Source organism: Desmodus rotundus, chromosome 8, assembly GCF_022682495.2.
Source record: "Desmodus rotundus isolate HL8 chromosome 8, HLdesRot8A.1, whole genome shotgun sequence".
NCBI classification, from domain to species: domain Eukaryota; kingdom Metazoa; phylum Chordata; class Mammalia; order Chiroptera; family Phyllostomidae; genus Desmodus; species Desmodus rotundus.
In genome coordinates this window covers 26,069,942-26,091,302 of record NC_071394.1, presented here as the reverse complement: position 1 = coordinate 26,091,302, position 21,361 = coordinate 26,069,942, and the positions used below count along the sequence as shown (strand labels likewise).

The window sequence follows — 21,361 nt, the reverse complement described above, 5'->3', positions numbered from 1 at the left end:
TGAATACCCTGAGAGAAAAAAGAGCAAAGGGCAGAACAGGAAGCTGTTGGGTGAGTAAATAAATATTAAAAAAACAGAGAAAGAATATAAAGAAACACAAAGAACCAGAAAGCAAATGGAAGATGGTTCTACCTCCTTAGCAATCAAGAAATTGCAAATTAAAATAATAAGTTGACAAAAGTATATGATTGTCTAATCACTATGCTGTACATCTGAAACTAATACAAAGTAATATTGAATGTGAACTATAATTGAAGAAAAAATTTAATTAAAAAATAAATAAGTTAGCATGTTTTGCATACCAGTTTGGAAAGAAGCAGGAACTTAATACACTGTCATTTTGAATATAAATTGTTTCCATCTTTTCAGGAACAATTTGACAATATGAATTAAAGCCTTAAAAATATACTTGCTTTTGACCTATAAGTTTCACTTCTGAGCATATCTCTTAAAGAAAAAATGAAATATGTATGAGTATTTAGTCATAAAGATAATGAAGTGATATTTAAGGTAGTAAGGTACTGGATATCATTTATGTAACCAACGAGAGCAACATCAAGTTATGGCACTTCATTTTAATCTAATGTAATGGTATTTGGCCATTGAAAGTATTTTTCACATGTTTATTTATTGACATGAAAAGATGCTGGAGATGGCCCTGGCTAGAGTGGCTCTGTGGGTAAGGTGTCATCCCACAAACCAGAAGGGCACCGTTTTGATTCCCTGTCATGGCGTGTGTCTGGGTTGTGGGCCCGGTCCCGGCAGGGATGTGAAAGAGGCAACAGGTTGATTACATCAGTGTTTCTCTCCCTCTCTTCCTCCCTCCCTCCCCTCCCACTAAAAATAAATAAATAAATAAATGAAATATTTTTAAAATATGCTGAAGATCTATTAAGGGAAAAAAGCAATTAAAATAACTGTTACAACATTTTGTACAAATATTTACAAATTTTGGAGAAAGGGAGACAGAGACTGAGATAGGAAAAATGAAGTATATACAGATGTGTTTTCAGCAGCTGTTTGTGGGTGAGTAGATTGTGGGTGCTTTTAAATAGTTTTGTTATTTGTTCATGGTCTCTGACTTTCCTGTGGTGAACTTATAAGCTTTTATAGTAAAGTGAGTTTGCTTTATTTAAAATGTAAAGATATAGTTTTGCTTCAAAGCGTCCCTTGGGAAACCAATAGAAACCTGGACAAAGGGCTTAAACCCGCAGTTTAAATAAGGGCACATGGGTGGGATGTCCCAGAAGTGAAGAGATGCTTGAACTCATAACTGGTAGAACAAATGCAAATATAACATCATTAAGATACCACTTTGTACCCATGGAATTGGCTCCAAAAGTAGAAGTTTGGGGAGAAAGAGAGGAAATAGAATTTTCATTGGAGTCTAGAGAGTGAGTCGGGAGTGCCTTTCTGAAGGGCACCTCCAAGTAGGTTTTCTGTGATTAACCATCCATCGGGGCCCAGAAATAAGGAGTTTTATTTAAAAAAAAAATCCAAAACAAAACAAAATCAAACTCTCTTTGTTCTATCATGGATTATTTTGAATTTATTGTTTTATTATTTGTATTATGGGTAGAAAAAGCCAATAGGATTACTTCTCTAACCTAAGTCACAAAAGAGAAGGAGTTGGATTTAAAGATTTATTTTCAGAGAGAAGGGAAGGGAGTGAAGAAGAGAGGGGGAGAAACATCAATGTGTGGTTGCCTCTCGTGCACCCCCTCCTGGGAACCTGGCCCAAAACCCAGGCTTGGGCCCCAAATGGGAATGGAACTGGCGACACTTTGATTTGCAGGCTGGAACTCAGTCTGAGCCACACTGGCCAGGGTAGAAGGAGTTGTATGAATAAGAGAAAGTAATTAAAATTTGGTAAAGGCTGACATGAACTTAGATTTTGTGACAGATGAGGAGTAAACAGCTGAAAACGATTCCACCTGTGAACTTCAGGGGAGCAGACTTCAACATTTTAAAGCGTTTACATGGAGAACTTGTTAGAGCCTGGAGAAGCCTCAGCCCTGAGTGATGTGCAGACTCAATAGAACAGGAAGAGGAAACAACCGTTTGACCAGGAACAGGGCAGATCTTGTGGACAATGAGCACTTTGTACATTCTGGAAGTCAGTCGTAGTAACGAACTCCTATCTTAACTCAGAACGGAACATTTTAAAGGGTGCTACAAACAGATGGACCCCTAATATCATTATAAGTGAGGCTCCCTCGGACCCCCATTGTGAGGCGGGGTATGATGCACAGAGTCGTGTGCAGGACCTAATTGTGAAGGACCTGATAGGTCGTGGTGAAAGAAAAGCACATGGTCACAGTTTCATTTCAGACAAGTAGTTACCGAGGCTCAGAGAGAAAGAACGTCTGCGATTAGGTGATCAATTTGTGGATAAACCAGGACTCAAAGAAAAGAACATGGATTTTTACCATGATGCCAGCCAAGCAGGACATGACTGATGTTTATTTAGTACACAACGGACAGAATTAAGGCAGGATGTCATTTCTAAGGGGGCCAAAAGAGGGGGGGGACCCAGATGGTAAGTAGGCATAAGCTAGAACCCTCAGGAAGCAGTGAGCATGGGCCTAGGAACGTCACGTCCAGACCAGAAGACCAGCTGAGGCGGTGACCATGGAGGCAGGGAGTGATGAAGGTGTTGATCACAGGTCTGTTTGTGGTACCAGAGAGCTGGCGACCACCCGAGGGCCTGCTCTGAGGAGAGGGGATAAACAGGGGTTGGCAGTCCCCATGGAATTCTGCGCAGCTGCAGTTACAAGGAAGTGTGTAGTCAGCTCTGAAAAGGTCCAGAGCTAGGCTTGCCAGATGAAATACAGGGCGCCCAATTAAATTTGAACTTTTGATTAGAAAAATAAATAACTTTAAGGATGATTATATCCCAAATATTTCCTGGATCTGACAGCCCTACTGATAACACAACCTAGTTGGTGAAAATGAACGTCATGCACGTGGGTGAATGGGCACAACTTACCAGAATACGTAGCAAGCACGTTAATAGCTATTGTGTTTGTGAGGGTGGATCATGGGGATAAAATGCAATAAAAAATGCTACATGAATAAAGGAATGGAGGGCCTTAAATGAACAGGTGGTGATGGAGAGCTGAGTATGAGCACCTCAACTTTCCGTACCCAAGTCCAAAAAGAAGGTACAAAAAAACAGGTTCTCCAGCCCTGCCCGGGAATTTCCGCCACCGAAGTCCTGAGGACATTGCCTGGCTGATAAAGAGAATATTCTGTTCTACAGAACAATCCCCATGGACCGCTCTGGCCCTTCCAGAACACTCAGTGGCAGGAAAGTGAGTAGGAGAAGGAATGGGTAGGTGACAAGGGACTCAGGAGAAAAAGAATAACTTTATAAACCTAGTGAAAAATGAAACTAATGAACAAATCAGGAACATGGCTTCACCTAGATTTAGTCTTTTAATAGAGGAACGTGTTTGCATTCTTAGAAGTATTAGTAAGAACATATCAGCAAGCATAAATCCTTAATTGTTGCCATAGAAACAACTAGAAGCAGAGGCGAAGTTTCAGTTTCCCTGTTGAAAAAAGTAACAAGTCATTGAGTTAACTCTCATTCTTAAAACTGTTTTCTATTTTAACGCTACAGCGGATTACAAGGAGAGCTTTAATACGATTGGAAACATCGAAGAGATTGCATATAATGCTGTTTCCTTCACCTGGGATGTGAACGAGGAGGCAAAGGTGAGTAAAAAAGTAGCATTGATTCATTGTTCAGACCTTTTAAGTAATGTGTCCTTTCTCTGCAGGTGACTTTTTTTTTTTTTTTTTTTTTTTTTTACAAAAGCCTTTATAGGTAGGGAAAGATCTGTTAACTTGAGCCAGAACAAAAAGAAATGAACTTCTTATCTTTCTCTAGAAGTCACAAACATCCAATTCTGTTCAGCTAAATTGCCTTTTGGGGGGTAAGGAAGAAAAGGGCGAACATGTTCCTATATGGCCTCCTGCAGAATGCTCCAAGACCCACGGCCCTCTCGAGCCTCCAGGCTCCACCTGTGAGCCCGTGGAGCTGGCCCACGATGGGCCAGGAGACCTTTTCTCCCTGTACTGCAGGTCTTTCCACACCCCTGACTAACAGCAGCCTCCTTCAAAGGGAGCAAGGTGTTCAGAGGTAATGTTTTCATAGGTAAGTGACTGAGAAGTCTCCTGACCCCACGATTCCTTCCAAGTGTAACCTGGTTGAGCAAGCGGTAGGAGGCAGGGCTGCAGGTCTCTGAACTTCACTCCCTGCGGTGCGTCCACTGTGACCTTGGACCATTTTTTTTCCTTATTGACTGCTTAAGCTTTTCCTGCTTCTCTCTGGTGTCAGTAGGGTTAAAAAGTGCAACAGTAACTCTCCAGCAAGGTGTGCCCTGAGGACAGACGTCCACCTTGTTGCCCTGGTGAAAAAGGGAAACTTCCTGATACTGGATTTGCTTTCTGGCCATGGGTCCCGTTGAGTTCACGAAAACTCCTAACTTTTCTGCCATGCACTTTCTTTCCTGTGTTGCATAGCTTCTGATTCTTGATCCTTATTTTGCACCGAAGAGAAGGTTCCAGATGAAACCTCAGTTTGTTTTGTACTTCAGGTGCGGGTGTTAACAAAACTCTGTCTTCAGACTAATGGAAAGGTCAATGTAAACAACTCCCTTCAATGCGTTATTGTCTGCAAGCTGGGGGAAGGCTGGGTGAGAAAGGAAACTGGATTGGAGTTTGTGGGCAGGACTTACAGAAGATGAATTGCTCAGTGTCTCATTTCACTCAGGTATAAAACAATTGAAATGAAACTGGCTTTAGGCCCAAGAAAGCTGACTTAAATGGACAGGCAGCAACAGAGCACAGAGTAGCCTGGAGTGGGCTGCGGGGGCTCAGGCGCCCCACGGAGTGAAGCAGGCCTTGCAGCAGGTGGTCGGTCAGGCCCCACACAGAACTGTAGGGGAGTTGGTCTTCTCGGTCTGGTTCAAGTTCCTTGCCCAGAGCCCTGTTTCCCTCCATGCCCCTTCCTCGCAGAGGCTAGGTTCCTGGGCTAGAACAAGTGAAAGGCCCAGCGGGGCTGGGGTTAGTTAGCGTCCTCAGCGAGTCACCTCACCTCTCTGAGCCTCACTCAGTTCCCTTACTCAAACAAAATAAAACAAAACAAACTTTCCCAAGTCACTCTGCCATAGCAAGTATGGTGCTGGGGGTGTGATATGTGAAGATCCGGTGCCCTGGGGGAGGGAGGGCGACCCAGGGACCACAGAGCAAGTGTGTGGAGTGAGAGGCAGGCCCCCCACTGATCCCTGGGCAGATGGTGGGGTCCCAGCATTGGAAGAGCTTGTCAGTGTAAAGATGAGCTGGAATGGGAGCCCAAACTTCATCATCGTGCAACCCGCAGTAACGAGTGCTCGTGCGTGAATGCCTTCACCGTGCTGTGTCCATAGGGGCCCCTTAAAGAAAATGCCACAGCCGGAGGGGGCCGCTTGAATGATGGAGGCTCTGAGAGGCAACAGCAAGGTCGTGACTTTGGGTTGAGTTGACCTTTCTTTCAGCTTAGTTAAGACAATACCGCTCCTTACCCAAAGGCAGAATTTCACTTTTCTTATTTAAGTGTGTTTGTGCGTGTGCACTGTCCCAGGATGACACATTCAAACTCACGTGTGCTTTGACAACTGGCAGTGTTCGCTTCTTGTAGCAAAATTTGTTTATTCCTTTAATGTATATATTTTAGTTACTATTGCTTAGTGGTTGCAGTAGTAGGCAGTCTGAGTTAACCAATAAGTAATACAAAATAATTTCAAATAATTTCCCTCAAACTACTGGAAGGGCTTTTAAAGAAAACCCATAAAAGATACATCGTCAATGAGGGCAAGATTTTTTTTTTCCAACTAGCAGAGCCTAAGGTATTTCTTTAACATATTGCTGATGTTATAATTAACAAAAAACAGAATCATGTGGTTGAGAAAAAGGAGTTTAACAAAGCAAGAAGAAGAGGCGACTCTCTCACGGGATTTGTTTGCGATTTTCGTATGATGGACTTAGAAGCAGTTGAATTTGCTGTCGGGGTCCTGTTGGTAATATCCACACAGAAATCTCTGTAGGCTTCAGGGCTGGGGCCCCATTCCGTGTCACGCGATGGGTGTATGTGTCTGGAGGACACACATTTGTGACCTGGAGCCTTCGTGTGGTCCACAGCACGTATGTGTGTATGTATCAAGCATTTATGCATTTTCATTTCAATTTTTCACTTTTTGCTCACATTTAATAATGAGGAGGTCTTTATTATTGCAACTAGGTTTCTAGATTCTCTTGGATAATTAAAGAACCTGGCAACCACGAGCCCAAGTGTTTGCAAGGCCGTGAGTGGTGCCCGTGAGGGACTGGCTATTCTCTTGAAAGCTTGCGCTAGCCTTCTCCATTCTGGAACTTTCTCTGCCCAGCCCTGGTCGACATTTGAGTTTTCGTGCCCGAACCATGCCCTCTCAGGTGGCTGAACATGCAGTTGACATCTTCACTGGCTCTCAGTTCTGGGGAATGCAGTGACACAGTGGAGGTTGCCCCAGCGGAGACAGGGGCCCAGCATCCCTGCCCGCAGTCCCTGGCTCCTTTGGCCAGGCCTCTGGCAGCCATGAGCCCCACTGTTTGCAAGGCCAGGTTGGGCTTGGGTTGGCACCGTTAAAGACAGTGGCTGCGACGTGCTTTTGAATGTCCATAAGAGTGGTATACTGTGATCTTTGAAGATGTTTTATAAAAACACCAGAGTTCACTTGGGATCAAATGTAATATCAACAAGTTGGACAACACCACTTCAGGGTTAAAAAGAGATTTCTCTTCTGTAATTCCAGCTTTGGAGAAGGCAGGGTCAGAAGAGGCACTGCAAATAAACCTTGAGCCACAGCAGCGTCGCTCGAGAAAAACACGTCTTCCCAAGAAGACTATGTTTAATGATAGGTTTTATTCAGATATTTAAGTTTTGGTGCATTTATTTAAAAAACTAATAAACAGCAGTCCAGTATTGGGTCTCTTACTACATATGTATAATCAAGAGCTACTGATAAGGTGGTCGATTTTTCCAGAGCACAGTTTTACTTTTGTTGTTGTTGCTACTGACCTATATTTTCCTCCTCCCTCTCGCTGAGCATGAACAGAAGAGAGGAAAGGCTGTGGAATTCTCATTGTTTAGTTTAACTAGAGGGAAAAGTTTGACTAGGGAAAAAGTGAAAACAATTAACATGCAGTTTGGGAATTAACTCCTGATTTCTAGTACCATTGCAGCAGGATTCTGGCAGAACTGTTACTGAGTTCTTCCCCCCGAACCAGTTGCGCTGGTTGTGCCACAGTGTCTTTCTGCACAACGACAGAGCAGGCGGCAGAACCAGTCCCCTACAGGACATTTTTTCCCCTCAGTGTCTCTGCAGTCTGGACGCTTGTGTGATGTGAACAGGGGTCCCTGGGTCCCTGGGAATGACTCAGGTGACTTCTAGGTGGGTAAGGTTGTGAGTCCCTGTCCACCTGTCACAGCTTGGAAATTGACGGGGGTGGGGCAGCGGGTGATACAGAGGAAAGTGCACTGAAATGGGGTTCAGGCACCCAGGCAGTCATTCTGGCACCAAAATAGCCGGCTTTGTGACCTCTGCCGTCTCAGCTTCACTTCCCTCAGCTGGAAGGGGAGCGGGGGGCTATTAAAACAGATGATTAAAGTCAATAGATATTATTTAAGGTCCCATTCCTATGATTCTAGTAGGAAGACTGCTACGCTACATTCTTTCACATGACTCCCATTTACGAGGCTGTTTCAGTTTTTCTTTCTTCCCTTAGCCAACCACTGGTACCTGCAAAGTAGATTTATTGGTCACTAATCCCCCAGATGAGGAATTCCCACGCAAGACCCTACTGAGTTACTGAAGAGCAGTGAGGTCAGACTCCTTTGCTGCTGTCTTTCTCTGGGCGATGATGTCATCCCCCCCCCCCCCCCCCCGCCCGCTCCACTGAGCAGGAGCACAGCAAACCCTGATTAGAGGCTCCCCTTTCTCCCAGATTTCTAAGGAGATTCTTGAAACTGGGCCACTTATTTTTGTCCAGTGCCTTTTGTCTCTTCACTGTGATTTCAGGATGAAACCGACCTCAGTGTGTTATGCAGGCCCCTCCCGTGTGACCACAGAGAATGACTTGAGTATTAAGATGCTCCTTCGTGCTTTGAGAAACAAGTTTTCTTTGTGCCTTTCACTGGACCCCACACCAATTTCCCCCTATTTCTTTGCTTCACCTATTTCTATGCAGCCAAGCTTTTGGAATGCTCTGGAGTTGGTGAAAATGCTCCTCTTCCCTTATGTACCAGCACCGCTAAGTCATCAAGGAAACAAAGAAATCCACAACTAGCCCACCCCTTCCATCTCTAAGATTGTTTTAAAAATCTATTGCAATTCAACAATATAAAATGTTTTCTCCTGTGGGTTACTCTTTGCTGCCTTCTAGCCTGGCACCTCTGCCTGCAGAAGCAGAGCCATTGCCAACTGGGGGGAGGCCTACCCTGCCCCTCCTTCCCGGCTCCGTGTTGAGCTGTAGGAAGGGCTTTGGGGATTGGCTGGTCCCGCCCTCTGCTTTCACGTTCAGTGGTGAACATTCATCCTGCATTTGGGGACTTGGGAGGAACTTTCAGAAAGGAAGTTGTTGCAATTTTAGAGAGGGTTAAGGACACATATAAGGCATATGTATATTTTCATCCCTGTTAACAAATTTTTGGTGTGAGATTGGGGGTGGACAAGACTGACACTTGATTGGGTTGGTGTGGGGAGCAGAGAGGCCAAGAGATGTCTTGGGTCATTTTTCTGTACATCCCAGATTCTGATTCCACTAAGTATCACCTTTCTATACATCTCGATTAGACACTGCACGATTAGACAAGTGCAAAGGTGGACTTTGAACCCACGTCCCTCTGAGTCCAGAGTCCATGCTCTTAGCCATCCCGATACAGGAAAATCTTCACTTTTTTTAAAAGGCCAAAGCATGCCATGGTTTTCTTTCTTAAAGATGTCTACAGGGTACAATGCCTGTAGTTGCAGAAAGAAAGAAAACAAATGAACAGTCTCATTTTCCTGAGCAAAGCAGTTTAATCAAGTCACCCTGCTTTTGCCTCCCTCTGTGTCCCCCGTCCCTGCCCAGATGGCCTCACTAGCCCAATACTGCAAGCACGCAGGTCTCTCCCCAACCACGTCTTTGGTTGCCCTACCACACTTCCTGTTGATACCAAACATGTCATCGACCAGAGTGGATTTGGGCATGAGGACTTTTAGGATTCCTTGCCATCTGCAACTGTGTGTGTGTGTGTGTGTGTTAGCCTAACATTAGTGATCTCATTGGCATAATTACTACCTCACTCTGCATTAATTGAAGATCAATGCACGCTTTCTCATGTAAAATATCAGTGCTTTCTTCTCCATGCCTTGACACGTTAACTCTCCATCCCCCACTTACCTCTAGCTCCTTTCCCTGGTGTTCAGATTTTTATTTTACACTCATTGACATAATTTCCATACACTTTTCTTTTATGCTTTTTTTTCCTGCTGTGAAGACTCTTCCTTGCTCTTTTTTTTTTTTTTGCAATACCATGCAGGAAGTACAGCGTAACAAAAATTCAAGGCAAGAACAATGATTATTATCAGAGAAAATGAAAGTGGCAGAAGGCACACAGTGACTCTCTGCTTTGTGTTTGCAACTTCAGAAATCCAGCAAACAACCCACGTTCCCCAAGCTGGTAAATTGGAAGTAATATTTACATATAAGCAACATTTATTTTATAAGTAGATTCTTCTAACTTTGGGTCCCTTTGGGTGCTTTAAATAAATCGGATTTACAAAAGAGATTTCCTGTAATTTTTGACATTGTAAGGAAATGCAAGGTGAAGGAACACATGCTGATATTTCCTCTGGGCCCCATTTTCCTTAAAGTTTTACCTTATTTTCTTAAAGTATTGCCTTTGTGTCTGATTTTGCTCTGATGTTAAGAGATGTCATATAACATCTGAGACCCGGTGTGAAGTCTGGAATCACGGACGTGTAAGATGAGTAGCGGGGTGAGCAGGAGAACACGAGTGAAGGCTGGGAGTAGAAAGCCCTCTTCTACGTGTTTAGATTCATCCTGAAGGAAGGAAGTAAAGTCTCTGCGATGCCGCAGCTCTGCCCTGTGCCCGCCCTGGACACCGGGTGTTGCGTGTGGCTCCCATCGTGACTTGCTTCATGTTTTGTGACATAACTAGAGCCGTTGTATAGAGTTGCTTGCGTTCCCCATATAGCGTCCAGGCCAACCCTCTCTCTTCCCAGCACTGTCTTTTCAAGGTACAGTCCGTGGCCAGCAAGTCAGATGAGCGATTTCCCCAATCAGCTGCTAATGAATAGAAAAACACAGCCTTTCTGTTCTCATTCTCTCAGTTTTAGTCACTCAAAAGATGGGAGGGCAGTGTTTTCATTATGACCTATGAAAGGTGGTAAATTGGACAAAATAAAGGTGTTCTATCCTTCTCAAACACTGCAAATTATTCAGTCTCTTGGGGTGAAAAATAAGGTTATGCTAATTGAAAGGTGACTTGAAATTCAGTACCAAATCATGGCGAATCTAATAAATTGTCCCAAATGTATGATTTCACTCCCTCCTTCCTTTTCTCTGTCTTTCAACACTTCTTTTTGGTCTGACATATTTAATCAGCTTTTATTGGGCTCCCCCGTGTGTCAAGCACAATGCCTTAGAACATTACAGTTTTGTGGGCTTGACAATCATGCCTTCCAGGGGGATGTTTGTAAATGGACTGCGTTGTGCTAGACACCAGGGAGAAGAGGGGACATAGAAATATTGATCAGCAGGAAGAAAAGAGAAACCAGCCCTAGCCAGGGGCTCGGGTGGTTGGAGTGCCATCCCGTCTGCCAAAAGGGTTGCATGTTCGATCCCCAGTCAGATCGTGTAAGGGAGGCAACTGTTTTCTCTCTCTCTCTCTGTCCCACCACCCTCTCAATCAGTTTACAAAACCATACCATCAGGTAAGGGTTAAAAAAGAGAGAGAGAGAATGAGAGAAGCCAGTGGGGACCGTGCGCCTACTGCCCCGCGGTTCATGACCCCATTCACCCTCCCGCTCCCTGAGGAGTTCTAGTTTCACTCACGAGAAAATCTAGGATGAAATGGGGTTGATATTACTGATTTGAAAAGAGTTACACTCCACTCTTGCTGAAGTAGGACCCAATTTTAAACAGGTTGTCTTACGGAAGGCTAGAGAATATTCTAGAGCATCTTCCATGGTCTCAAACGTAAAGAAAAGGCTGGGGGAGGCTCCTGGGAAGGGTCTTAAAAGGTCGAGATACACACCGTGAAGCAGGGCAAATGGCGTTTTTATGTGTTTGCTGGGGCGTGGTGTGGCGATGGAAGCTTTAAAAGGGAAAGGTAAACATTTGCTGGAGTCTTTGGTATTGAACTTAAACAAAGCCATGCCTTTGTTCCAGTTTTATAAGGTAGTGGACGTCAGGGAAGGCTATAAAGCTGTAGTTAGTTCATATATAGGAGGAGTAATCTTTGGAAGGCATCTCACTAATAAGATATCAACAGCTTGATCTTTTGTTAGAACGTAGAGTATCCATGGTTTCTGCCCTGAATCCTGCTTAGGGCTCTGTACCTTACATGCATGAACTGTTGTGTGTGTGCAGAGAATTAGATTACAGACTTGGATGTCATAGACCGATGGTGTGTGTTAGTGCACACCGTGGTTAATATTTGTTTAGTGATACCATACCCCAGGCACCCTGCCAGATGCTTTTTATACATTACTCAGTACTCATATTTTTCAGTGGATATAATTTTTCATGGAAATAATGAAGAATGTGAAAAGCCCAGAGAGGTTAGCAAGCGGGACTGAGGTTGACAGCTCATGCACAGCAGAGCCGGAATTCCCGCCCTGGGCTGTCTGACGCATGTGCTCTTTCCATACTGACTTTTTATATTGGGAGCATCTAGTAGTAATATCTTCTGCATTATCGCTGGCCAAAGGGCCATCATTCCTTCGAAGCTTTATGCCTGCTGCTCTCATGCTCTAGGCCAGGCAGTGGGAACTCAAAGACAGACAGCCAGGCAGAGTATCTGCTGTCCGAACATTTTGGCTAGGCTGGGACCTGAGACACGGCTGTAAATAACTGTCGTATGAAGTAGAAGGTGGCAGTGACTCTAATAAAGTGCTAAGAGAGTTCTGGAGAGAGGAACTCTGTTTATTTAAAACGTTTCCCCAACTTTTTAATTTAAAAAGTTTCAAATGAAGATTGAAAGACTAATAGAATTGCCCTGACTGGTGTTAACTCAGTGGGTTGGGCATTGCCCTGCAAACTGAAAGGTCACTGGTTTGATTCCCAGTCAGGGCACATGCCTGGGTTTCAGGCCAGGTCCCAAGTTGGGGGTGTGCGAGAGGCAACCAATTGATGTTTCTCTCTGCACATCAATGTTTCTCTCCTTCTCTTTCTTCCTCCCTTCTCCTATAAATAAATAAATAAATAAATAATTTTTTAAAGACTAATATAATTAACATTACATACCCTTCATCTAGGAGGACTCATTAATATTTTTGCCAGATTTGCTTCTTCTTGTTCTTCTTGTTCTTGTTCTTCTTTTCTTTTTCTTCTCCTGCTCTCTGTTTCTCTCCACACACACACACACACACACACACACCCCTCTACTTCACTTCTAAGTATTTCATCACGTAGAGAGGTCATCTTTCTGTGGGATCAGGGAAGACAAGGGAGGATGGGGCATGTCTTAAGGGTCGGTGGAATTTAGACATGTGGATGTTGCAAAGAAGAGCAAGACAAGTGGAAGAACTTGTGCTTGAAGGTTCGGAGAGAGCAGAGCACAAGAGCCAGGGGACTGTGGAGAGCAGCAGGGAAAGTAGAGAGCTGTTTGTAAAGAGGGGCTGATGGAAGTCAGGAGAAGGGATGAGACTGCCACAGAGAGAATTGGAGGGTGGGCAAAGAGGGTTAAGGATGGGACTTTAGACCCGCCTTACTTAGGGAATGTGGAGGAAGAGGAACCAAAGAATGAAGAGGTGTTTGGGAAGGAATGTAGGAGAAAGGGCTGGGGGAGAGGAGGAAGACCTGCAGGAGGAGGAACTGGCCAAGGAAGTCAGTGCTGTAGGCAGCGGCCCCTTCTAGCCTGGGCCTCCACATGCAGCATCAGCCTCAACGTGAAAGTTGTTAGGAACACAAAGATGTGGACCGCCCACCTTAAATCTACTGAATTGGAAACTCTGGGGGTTGGGCCCTGTAATCCATATTTTCACAAGACCCTGTAGATGCTACTGAATTTGAGAACCCCTGCTTATAAAGATGCAACTGAGAAGGCTGACCTTGGAGCAAGCAATTTTAGAATAGCGAAGACAAAAGCCAGATTACAATTGTCAGTGACATGGCCCGTTCACTGCCAGTAGTTTGTATATGCACGTGTGCACAGAAGCCGTGCTGAAAGACATGCATTGCATCATTATTTATAAGATAAAATACTGTATGAGATACATAAATATATAATATATATGAAAAGACTAGAAAAAACCTAATGTTAAAGAAATTGTTACTCCATATTTCATGTATACTTTTTTTAATACTCACCTAAGGATATTTTTTAAAATTGATTTGAGAAAGAGAGAAAGAGAGAGAGAGAGAAACATTGATGTGAGAGAGAAACATCATTTAGCTGTCTCCCATACACTCTCCAATGGGGGATCGAACCCGCAACCCAGGTATGTGCCCTGATCAGGAATCAAACCTGCAACCTTTCTGGTGTATGGGACAATTCTCCAACCAACTGAGCCAGTCAGGGCTTCACAGCTCTTTAACAACAACAAAAAAGAAAGAGCTATCTTCAAAATTTGTCAAAGCAAGAAGCAGAATTGTATGTTTACTATGCTACCCTTTATATAAAAGACAGAAGGATGTGTATTTCATAGCCTATTTCTAGAGGAATACAGAAGACACCAAAGGATACTCAAGAAACTGTAGGTTGATCAGGGAACAGTGTAGCACAGGGTGAGATTTCAGTTTACCCTTCTGTGCCTTTTGAATTTTGTGTCCTATTTACGTATTACAAACTCAAAATAAGCTTTAAGTACTAAATATGAACAGAAACGGTTTAAAATAACAACGAATGATCAGAAAGTTGAGTGAGTGAATCTTTCAGCCTAGGCTTAAATTCTTCCTCTGTGGGAGCTCACTATTTAAGAAACAGCCCAACCTGTTGTTACGCAATGTCCAAATTCTTCCTTCTGAGGTCCTGTGTCACAAGATCTGTTCAGAGGACCGAGCGGATGGCAGAATCCCACAGTCTGAGGAACAATAAAGGTTCTGCCTGAGACGTTTTTCCCTGCTCTTCTCTCCACAAAGCCTGGACTCTCCCCCTCTAAAAGTGTTGGGCAGAGATAGATTTTATGTTTTCACCTTAAATATCTGTTTACTCAAATTAATATGAATCATCACTAATCTACCTTTGAGTCCTTTGGAGAGAGCATCAAAAAATGCCTCAGGAGAGAACCCAGATGGGAAGCTATTGAACTATGGCAAGGAGGGCTTGAACTGGGGGACCAGGGGACATGAAGGATGCCAGCCTCGTGGGAGCATTCACGGAGGTGAGAGGCATGACCATGCCATGGAGAAGGAGGGGGAGCTTAGAGTCCGAGAAGAGAGCCAGCTGGGTGAGTAGGTGTCTGAGAAGACAGAGACCACGGATGGTAGATTTTCATGGCCCTTTACAGTTTAAAGCGTGACCTCATTTTAAAGTGTCACAGTTCCAAGGTAAGGTTTGTTATAACTACTTAAAAGATGAGGCAAATGAGGCCCAGAAAGGTTAACAACAAGTCCAAGATCAGTGCTAGTATTCGCACCAGGCACAGACCTTTTTTGAGCACTTGTACGTTTTTTTCTTGCGGAGCTTTCTTCTCATTTCGCCCTGCAGCTTCAGAGAAAACTCTGTCTTTCACTTGCGGGTTGATCCCATTTCATCCCTGCCTCTGAGGCTCATAGCTTCCACAGCTCCTCATTTCTGCAGCCTCTCACGTCCTTCCTCTCTCTCCTATAGTGTGAACACCTTTTCTGTCTTGGAAGAATGCCTCCGCTGGGCCCAGCTGCCCACTGCCCATGCTCCTGTCCATCCCTCCTCCCTCTGCCCGACGGCCCAGCTGGGACGCTTCCTTTCCATCTTCATGTTCTGTCTCACACGCCCCAGAAGTCTAGTTTCTCATCTTCCCTCCATTCGTCTGGCCTTGGGAAGGAAAGCAAATAGGGACACAGACTCTTTTTACTTCTGAACTTGGTGGCCTTTTCTCAGCCTTCACTCTCCTTGTCCTCCCTGTAACTTGGATGTCAGATACTGTGGCCACAGTTCTATCTGCCCTTGGCCTTAATGATACACACTTGACCTCCTCAAATGTCCATTATTTGACAACAATGATATAAGCATCTTGGCTGGCCTCCTCCCTCACCAGTCTCCCTTTTCAGGCTTTTCCGGAACCTCCCAACACAAACCCTCCTTTCCTAGTAGGCTCTCTCTTTCTTCCAGCTCAGCACTCCTGCAGGAAATCTTCCCTGGCTGACTTGTTGAGCTTGCTCCTTTTCATCATGTTCCTACGGCAAGTGTAGTCCGGGATATTCAACTCACTATTGAATTATACACACTGTGCAACAGTGAAAACTGTCATAGCCCCCATTTCCTGTATGGGCAGGGTCCTGCCATAGACTTCCGTATCTCCCGTAGCATCTCTCATAGTGTCTCCCCCGGCATATGCACGTGTTTCTATCTATATCTGTACCATCTACCTCCGTCTTTGTCTATCTATTCCTGTAGCTACACCTATCTATTTGGTGCTCGATTTGTAGTTGTTGATATACAGGCAGGTAACATTTTTGAGTATAAATCTAGTCAGAGCAGCAAACCCCACTGTATTATCTTGACAAGTCCAGCTACTCAAAGCAATCTCAACTCTTAAGAGGTTTTGCTTATGAAAGCAAGAGCACAGATAAAGAGGGAAATGTGTATTTAGAAAAGTAATTTTATCTTAACTCATTGGACAAATATTTGTTGAGTATCTACCATGGGCCTGGCGCTGGGACTAGAGTGAACTTGGGGCTGACAAGGGCCCTCTCCTTACGGGCTCGCAGGGAACAGACAGTTCACTAAAGGGATAAACGACGAGGTAACTATGAAGGAAACAGAAAAGAGCAGTGTGACAGAGTGTGCTGCTGGTGAGGGGCAGGGGTGGGAGGAGGAAGAGGCAGAGGACAGCTCTAGAGGGGGCGGTCAAGGAAGAGCTGACTTTGGACTGAAACCCGAACGAGAAGAAGGAGCTGGCAGTGTGACGATTTGTGGGGACAGCACTAGAAGTGGAGGGCAGAGCAAATAGCAGAGGCTGTCAGCTGAGAACACGCGTCGTGTGTTCTGGAAATGGAAAATATTGAGTACTAAAACAACATGGGGAACTATGGTAGACTATGTCAGTAAACCAAATGCGTGTGTGTGTGTGTGTACAGATGTACCCATACTGTCTGTAGGAGAAAATGAAGAAATACACTGTCATGTTTTAAATCATTCCCTAAAAGTGCTATGTAAATAGAGGTGTCAGGAAATCTAGGAGTTTCCTCGATCCTCAACAAAATAGCAAGCTCTTTGAGGGCAGGGCATCTAACCTGTCAGTCATTCTTATTTCCCACCTCCTAGTAGGATGTCAGACCCTTGATAAATACTTGAATGAATGCATGGAGAAATGAACAATGCCCAAGACTGAGAATTCACATATTAATATTGTCTACGTTTTGTCTATCTTTCTGCCTCATTTGGTATTGCACCTGCACCCAAATACAATCATATAAAATGGAAGAAAAATGCTGAAATATAAGAAAACCAATTGAAGGTCTTTGATGATTCTAAGAGCCAAGAAGAAAACAGAGTAGGGAATTGGCCAGAGCACACTTACGTGTTTATACATTGTCTGTGCTTTAGGGTGAAAATGCTGATTTTATGACCCTGTAATTTGGAGGCTATTGCATGTGCCATTTCTTGGAAGAGGGTCTCAATTAAGAAATAAATAGTTTTTGTAGTCTTTATTTGGAAGGATCTTCTTGAAAATGCAAAATATAATTATTTAAAGAGAAAAATACTTTCCACCAAACCATGGAAATATTGATTTTTTAAATTTCAAATTGTTTTGTAAATCAAAGATTGGCCCATTTACTTTAATGGCAAACTCTCAGAAAAATCTTGAAAGTTAATAATCAACTTAATGTAGCAATTCTAAAGCCCGTCATCGATCTGTTTTATTTTAATAAATCTTACCCATACTGCACAGCAGAGAGGTATTATAACCTGGGCTGAGTCACTGGTCTTTCGCGGGAACTACAGAATGGGAATTGTTATTCGTACGTAAAAAGTATTTTATTTAAAAATGTCGATTGCCTTGAGACTGACTCTATTTCTGGAAAGGTCTTGGTACATTTCAAAACAATCTTTCTATCTGACTGAATCTTTAAACCAATGACAAAACTAAAATCATTCCTACGGTCTGCCTGGATACACCTGTTTTAGTGAATATATGTTTGTTTATATTATGCACTGGCAGCATCATAGGAAAACAAATAACTGAGATTTTGAAAATAATTGTAGGAACATATATAACATTCATAACTTTTGGGTGACAGACCAGTTGTTCATGGCATTTACATGCTCTTTACATAATGAGGGCTCTCACCGGGGTTAAAAAGAACTTTCCGTGCTTGACATTTGATGAACATTTGGTGGGGAAAGCATATCTTTCCCCAAGTTTCTGTAATACACATTTACAAACAGTGCTTTGTAGATAAACTTCCAAGAAATTTGATCTCACATTCGCCTGCTGTGCCTGGAGCTGGGACATGGTTGGGTTTGCAAGATGAAACAAATTAATGCTTATCAGTTCCCAAGCCAAGGTTTTAGTTAATGTGCTTCTGTGCCTTCCCACTCCCACCTACTTCCCCAACTGCAGTTAAAGTTCAACCATTTGGGTTTTGAGTGCACCACAGCGAGACTGTGATTGATACCATCAGGTCTGAAACTGTGCTGTGCTTTGGGGCAGGCAGCTAGGCAAGAGGAAAGCAGTGCCAACCCTATTACGTATCCCTGCCTCTAAGGATAACTCTGGGAGGCCAGCACCACGTAGCAAAGAAGGCCAGTTCTTGCGTTGTTTACTTTTTTAGACTCGCGATGCCTTGAATCAAAGAGAGCCCATTGGATCTTCTACTAAGGACCTTTCTCTGTTAGAGGACCCAGTCTAAGTGTTTCCCGGTAAAGTCTAGTGTATTGTAGCTCATTTGACCTTTAAAAACCTTCTCTACTGGGTGGTTGCTTGTTAAAGCTCCTCCAAGGAGGAGTGAGTCTATTTATTGTAATGTATTGCCATTAAGCATCTGTCATTTCAGTGGGCCTGTCCTACCGAAGTGGCCTTTGTAAACACGCACATTCCATCAGCCCGGCTCTCTTAGTTGAGACTTGAAGCTGACAAGGCCACAGTTAATACTGTTTCCTGCCTGTGGAGTGTATGCCCGCTGTGAGTGATGTATAGATAACTCAGTGAGCCAATTGTGAATTCTGATAGCTTAGGAAATATTTACCGGAACACTTCTCTGGCTTTTGCAGTACTCGGCAGGCTTTACGCGGGAGTGGAAAAAATAACCAGTGTGGTTGAGACCCCTGTAGATCAGCACCAACTGGAAGGTTGGCGTATGAAATACATGGCCAAAACAGTGAACAACCACATCGCTCACCAGAGTGGTCGTTTGATTTGCTGACATAAAGTTACAATTCCATGTTCTGGCCAAGATAACGCCATGCCCGTAGTAACAATAAAAGAGGTCAAGTGTCCCTAGGAGAGTATGTTTTCTTTCTTGACCTGTCTTCTGGCCTTGACTGCTGTCGATGTGTGGTGCCTTGTCAATGTGTTTCTTATCGCCAGGGAAGAGGCTCGCAAATAAAATGAAAAACAATCATGATATAGACTTAGCACTAAAAATTAGATATCTGGTGTCAATTACCAAAATGCTACAGGCATTGAGCTTGAAATTAACCAGTCAGGACTGATAGTTAAATTAACAATCTGAACGGCTTTGAAAACGCAGCTCCTGGAGGCGGCTCCTTCTTAGCAGTGTTGCTGGGATGCAAAAGGTTTTGTTCAGGTCAAGGGTTTGAGGGTGAATGAAAATTGAGGGGACCAAATAAAACATGGGTCAGATAATACATTTGATGAAGTGGCTTTCAGAATGCATAAATATACGATTTTAAAACAATGAGTGCTTTAAAGTTTAACGTGAAGTGAAAATAATACATATGGTATTAAATGAAAGTAGTGCCAGGAGTATAATGCAGAACACCTGTTTTTTCCTAGAGATAACTCTTAATATTTATGTAGTTACCATGTAAATCTAGGTGCTGTACTCTATTTTACAATAAATCTCCTTTAAATGGTGTACGTGTATATTGACATCTACCCACTGTGTAAAATGAGGAGAAATGTAGTCACTTATACTCCTCCCGTTATTCCTCTCAATATTTTATAATAAAATTATTATTTTTAGTTCTTCTGTTGGTCAATGCTATAATCTTTAATAATTTACTTGTTTCCTTTTTTTATTCATGTAATTTCTGTTGTTTCTCTTGACGGCGCATGTGGTCAGCTGAGGTGCTGGTGCCTTAACTGTATTTCTGCCCACCTGTTTCCTGCCTGACCTGTGCCAGCTCCTCTCATATTTTTCACTTCTTCTATAACAGAATTTACATTCCGATTTGAAGGGAAAATTGAGAACCAAAGACTTGCCTAAGGTCTCTCAGCTGGTTGGTGTTAGAGCTGGGCCAACACCTGGTGCTTTAACTCCCAGTCTAGTGGGTTTCCTACAGACAAACTCATTGGTTCACTCATCAAGTGTTTATTGACTGCCCATTCTCCACCATGAGCTGCATTAGGGAACAGTAATACAAAAGTGATAAGAAATGCTCTCAAACCTCATGTTTAAAGCTAAGTAGGAAAGATAGACATGTAAACAAATAACTATGTTTCAGTATAATAATGCAGAAGGTGTTATTTAGTGTGCGTGTGTGTGTGTGTTTATCCCACAGATCAGAATTAGGAAAAATTGATGTAATTATTAGAAGTTACAGCTTTAACATGTTAAGGAAATAGTGTTTTACCCAGCTAACTTATGCATATTTGAAAAATAAGGTTTTATCCTTGTACTCTAAGAAAAATAATTTTAATTGTTTTAGATTAAATATGAAAACATTTTTATATATTTATGAATTATGTAATTTGTTATATTTTATATGCTCAAAATATTCTTCCATCAGAGTATCCAAATATTCTTCAGTTATCCTTATAGATTAGTTTAGTATTTTGGTTTCTAGACCTAAGGCTTATGCATTTTTTATTGATTCTTTTCCTAGTGACTTAAGAACCTTTTTTTCTTTCTCCTCCCTTAGATTTTCATCACTGTGAACTGCCTGAGTACAGATTTCTCCTCCCAAAAAGGGGTGAAAGGACTTCCTTTGATGATTCAGATTGATACATACAGTTATAATAATCGTAGTAATAAACCCATTCATAGAGCTTATTGCCAGATCAAGGTCTTCTGCGACAAAGTGAGTAAAGATGACAGTTTGTCATAAAGGTATCTTTGTTATTAGATATCACTTTTAATGAAACTTTCCCCCTTGTCACCTTCTCTTGTCTAGTGGTGTCAAAATAATCACCTTATCAATCACGGTGGAGTGGTAATCTTTCATTCTCAGTTCCTATTAGATATCTAGGGAGTCATCAGTCAACTGTATTTTATTTTTTTGTCAATCATTTTTATGACTAACTTAGTGCCTAACTAGCATGGTATTGTGCTGAGTCTGATTCACTTAGGTAACTGAAAAAATAGATTAATAGTTTATACTGGGTATGGGCCCTGTCCCCGAACATATCAATGTAACCTTTGTTACTCTGTGGGTTAAATGGGGTCTCATTTAGAGGTTTTTGGAATAGAAATGGCACCTATAAAGTAAGTGCGTTAGTAAACATGCACTCAGGAGGAGGTATGGTGTTTGAATCTCTCTGGGTCTGGCCCTACGACACAAAGCACTTAGAATAGCTAAGCTCAAAACCCTTTGGTCATGTGACACGAGATCAGCACCCCAACCATTCCCAGACTAAGGGGGACTAAGCACCAACCATTCCCAGACTGGGGTATTATCAGCATCTTTAGGGGAAGCAAAGGGGCCACCTGATTGTCAAACGGCAGGACACCTACAAAATTGACCCCCCGGTACTCACTGGAGAGAGAAGTGGGCCGTGTGAGG

At 43.0% G+C, this 21,361-nt stretch overlaps 1 protein-coding gene across 4 annotated transcripts in view; it reads left to right on the top strand.

Moving 5' to 3' along the window:
• GRHL2 (grainyhead like transcription factor 2) overlaps window positions 1-21,361 on the top strand; it is a 131,916-nt gene that overhangs the window by 80,714 nt on the left and 29,841 nt on the right. For all 4 annotated transcript variants that reach the window (XM_045181537.2, XM_045181534.2, XM_053930185.1 and 1 more), the window contains exons 8-9: window positions 3,626-3,720; window positions 20,501-20,659. In XM_045181537.2, the coding sequence (XP_045037472.1) occupies window positions 3,626-3,720; window positions 20,501-20,659 (254 nt within the window). The remainder of the gene's footprint in view (window positions 1-3,625; window positions 3,721-20,500; window positions 20,660-21,361) is intronic.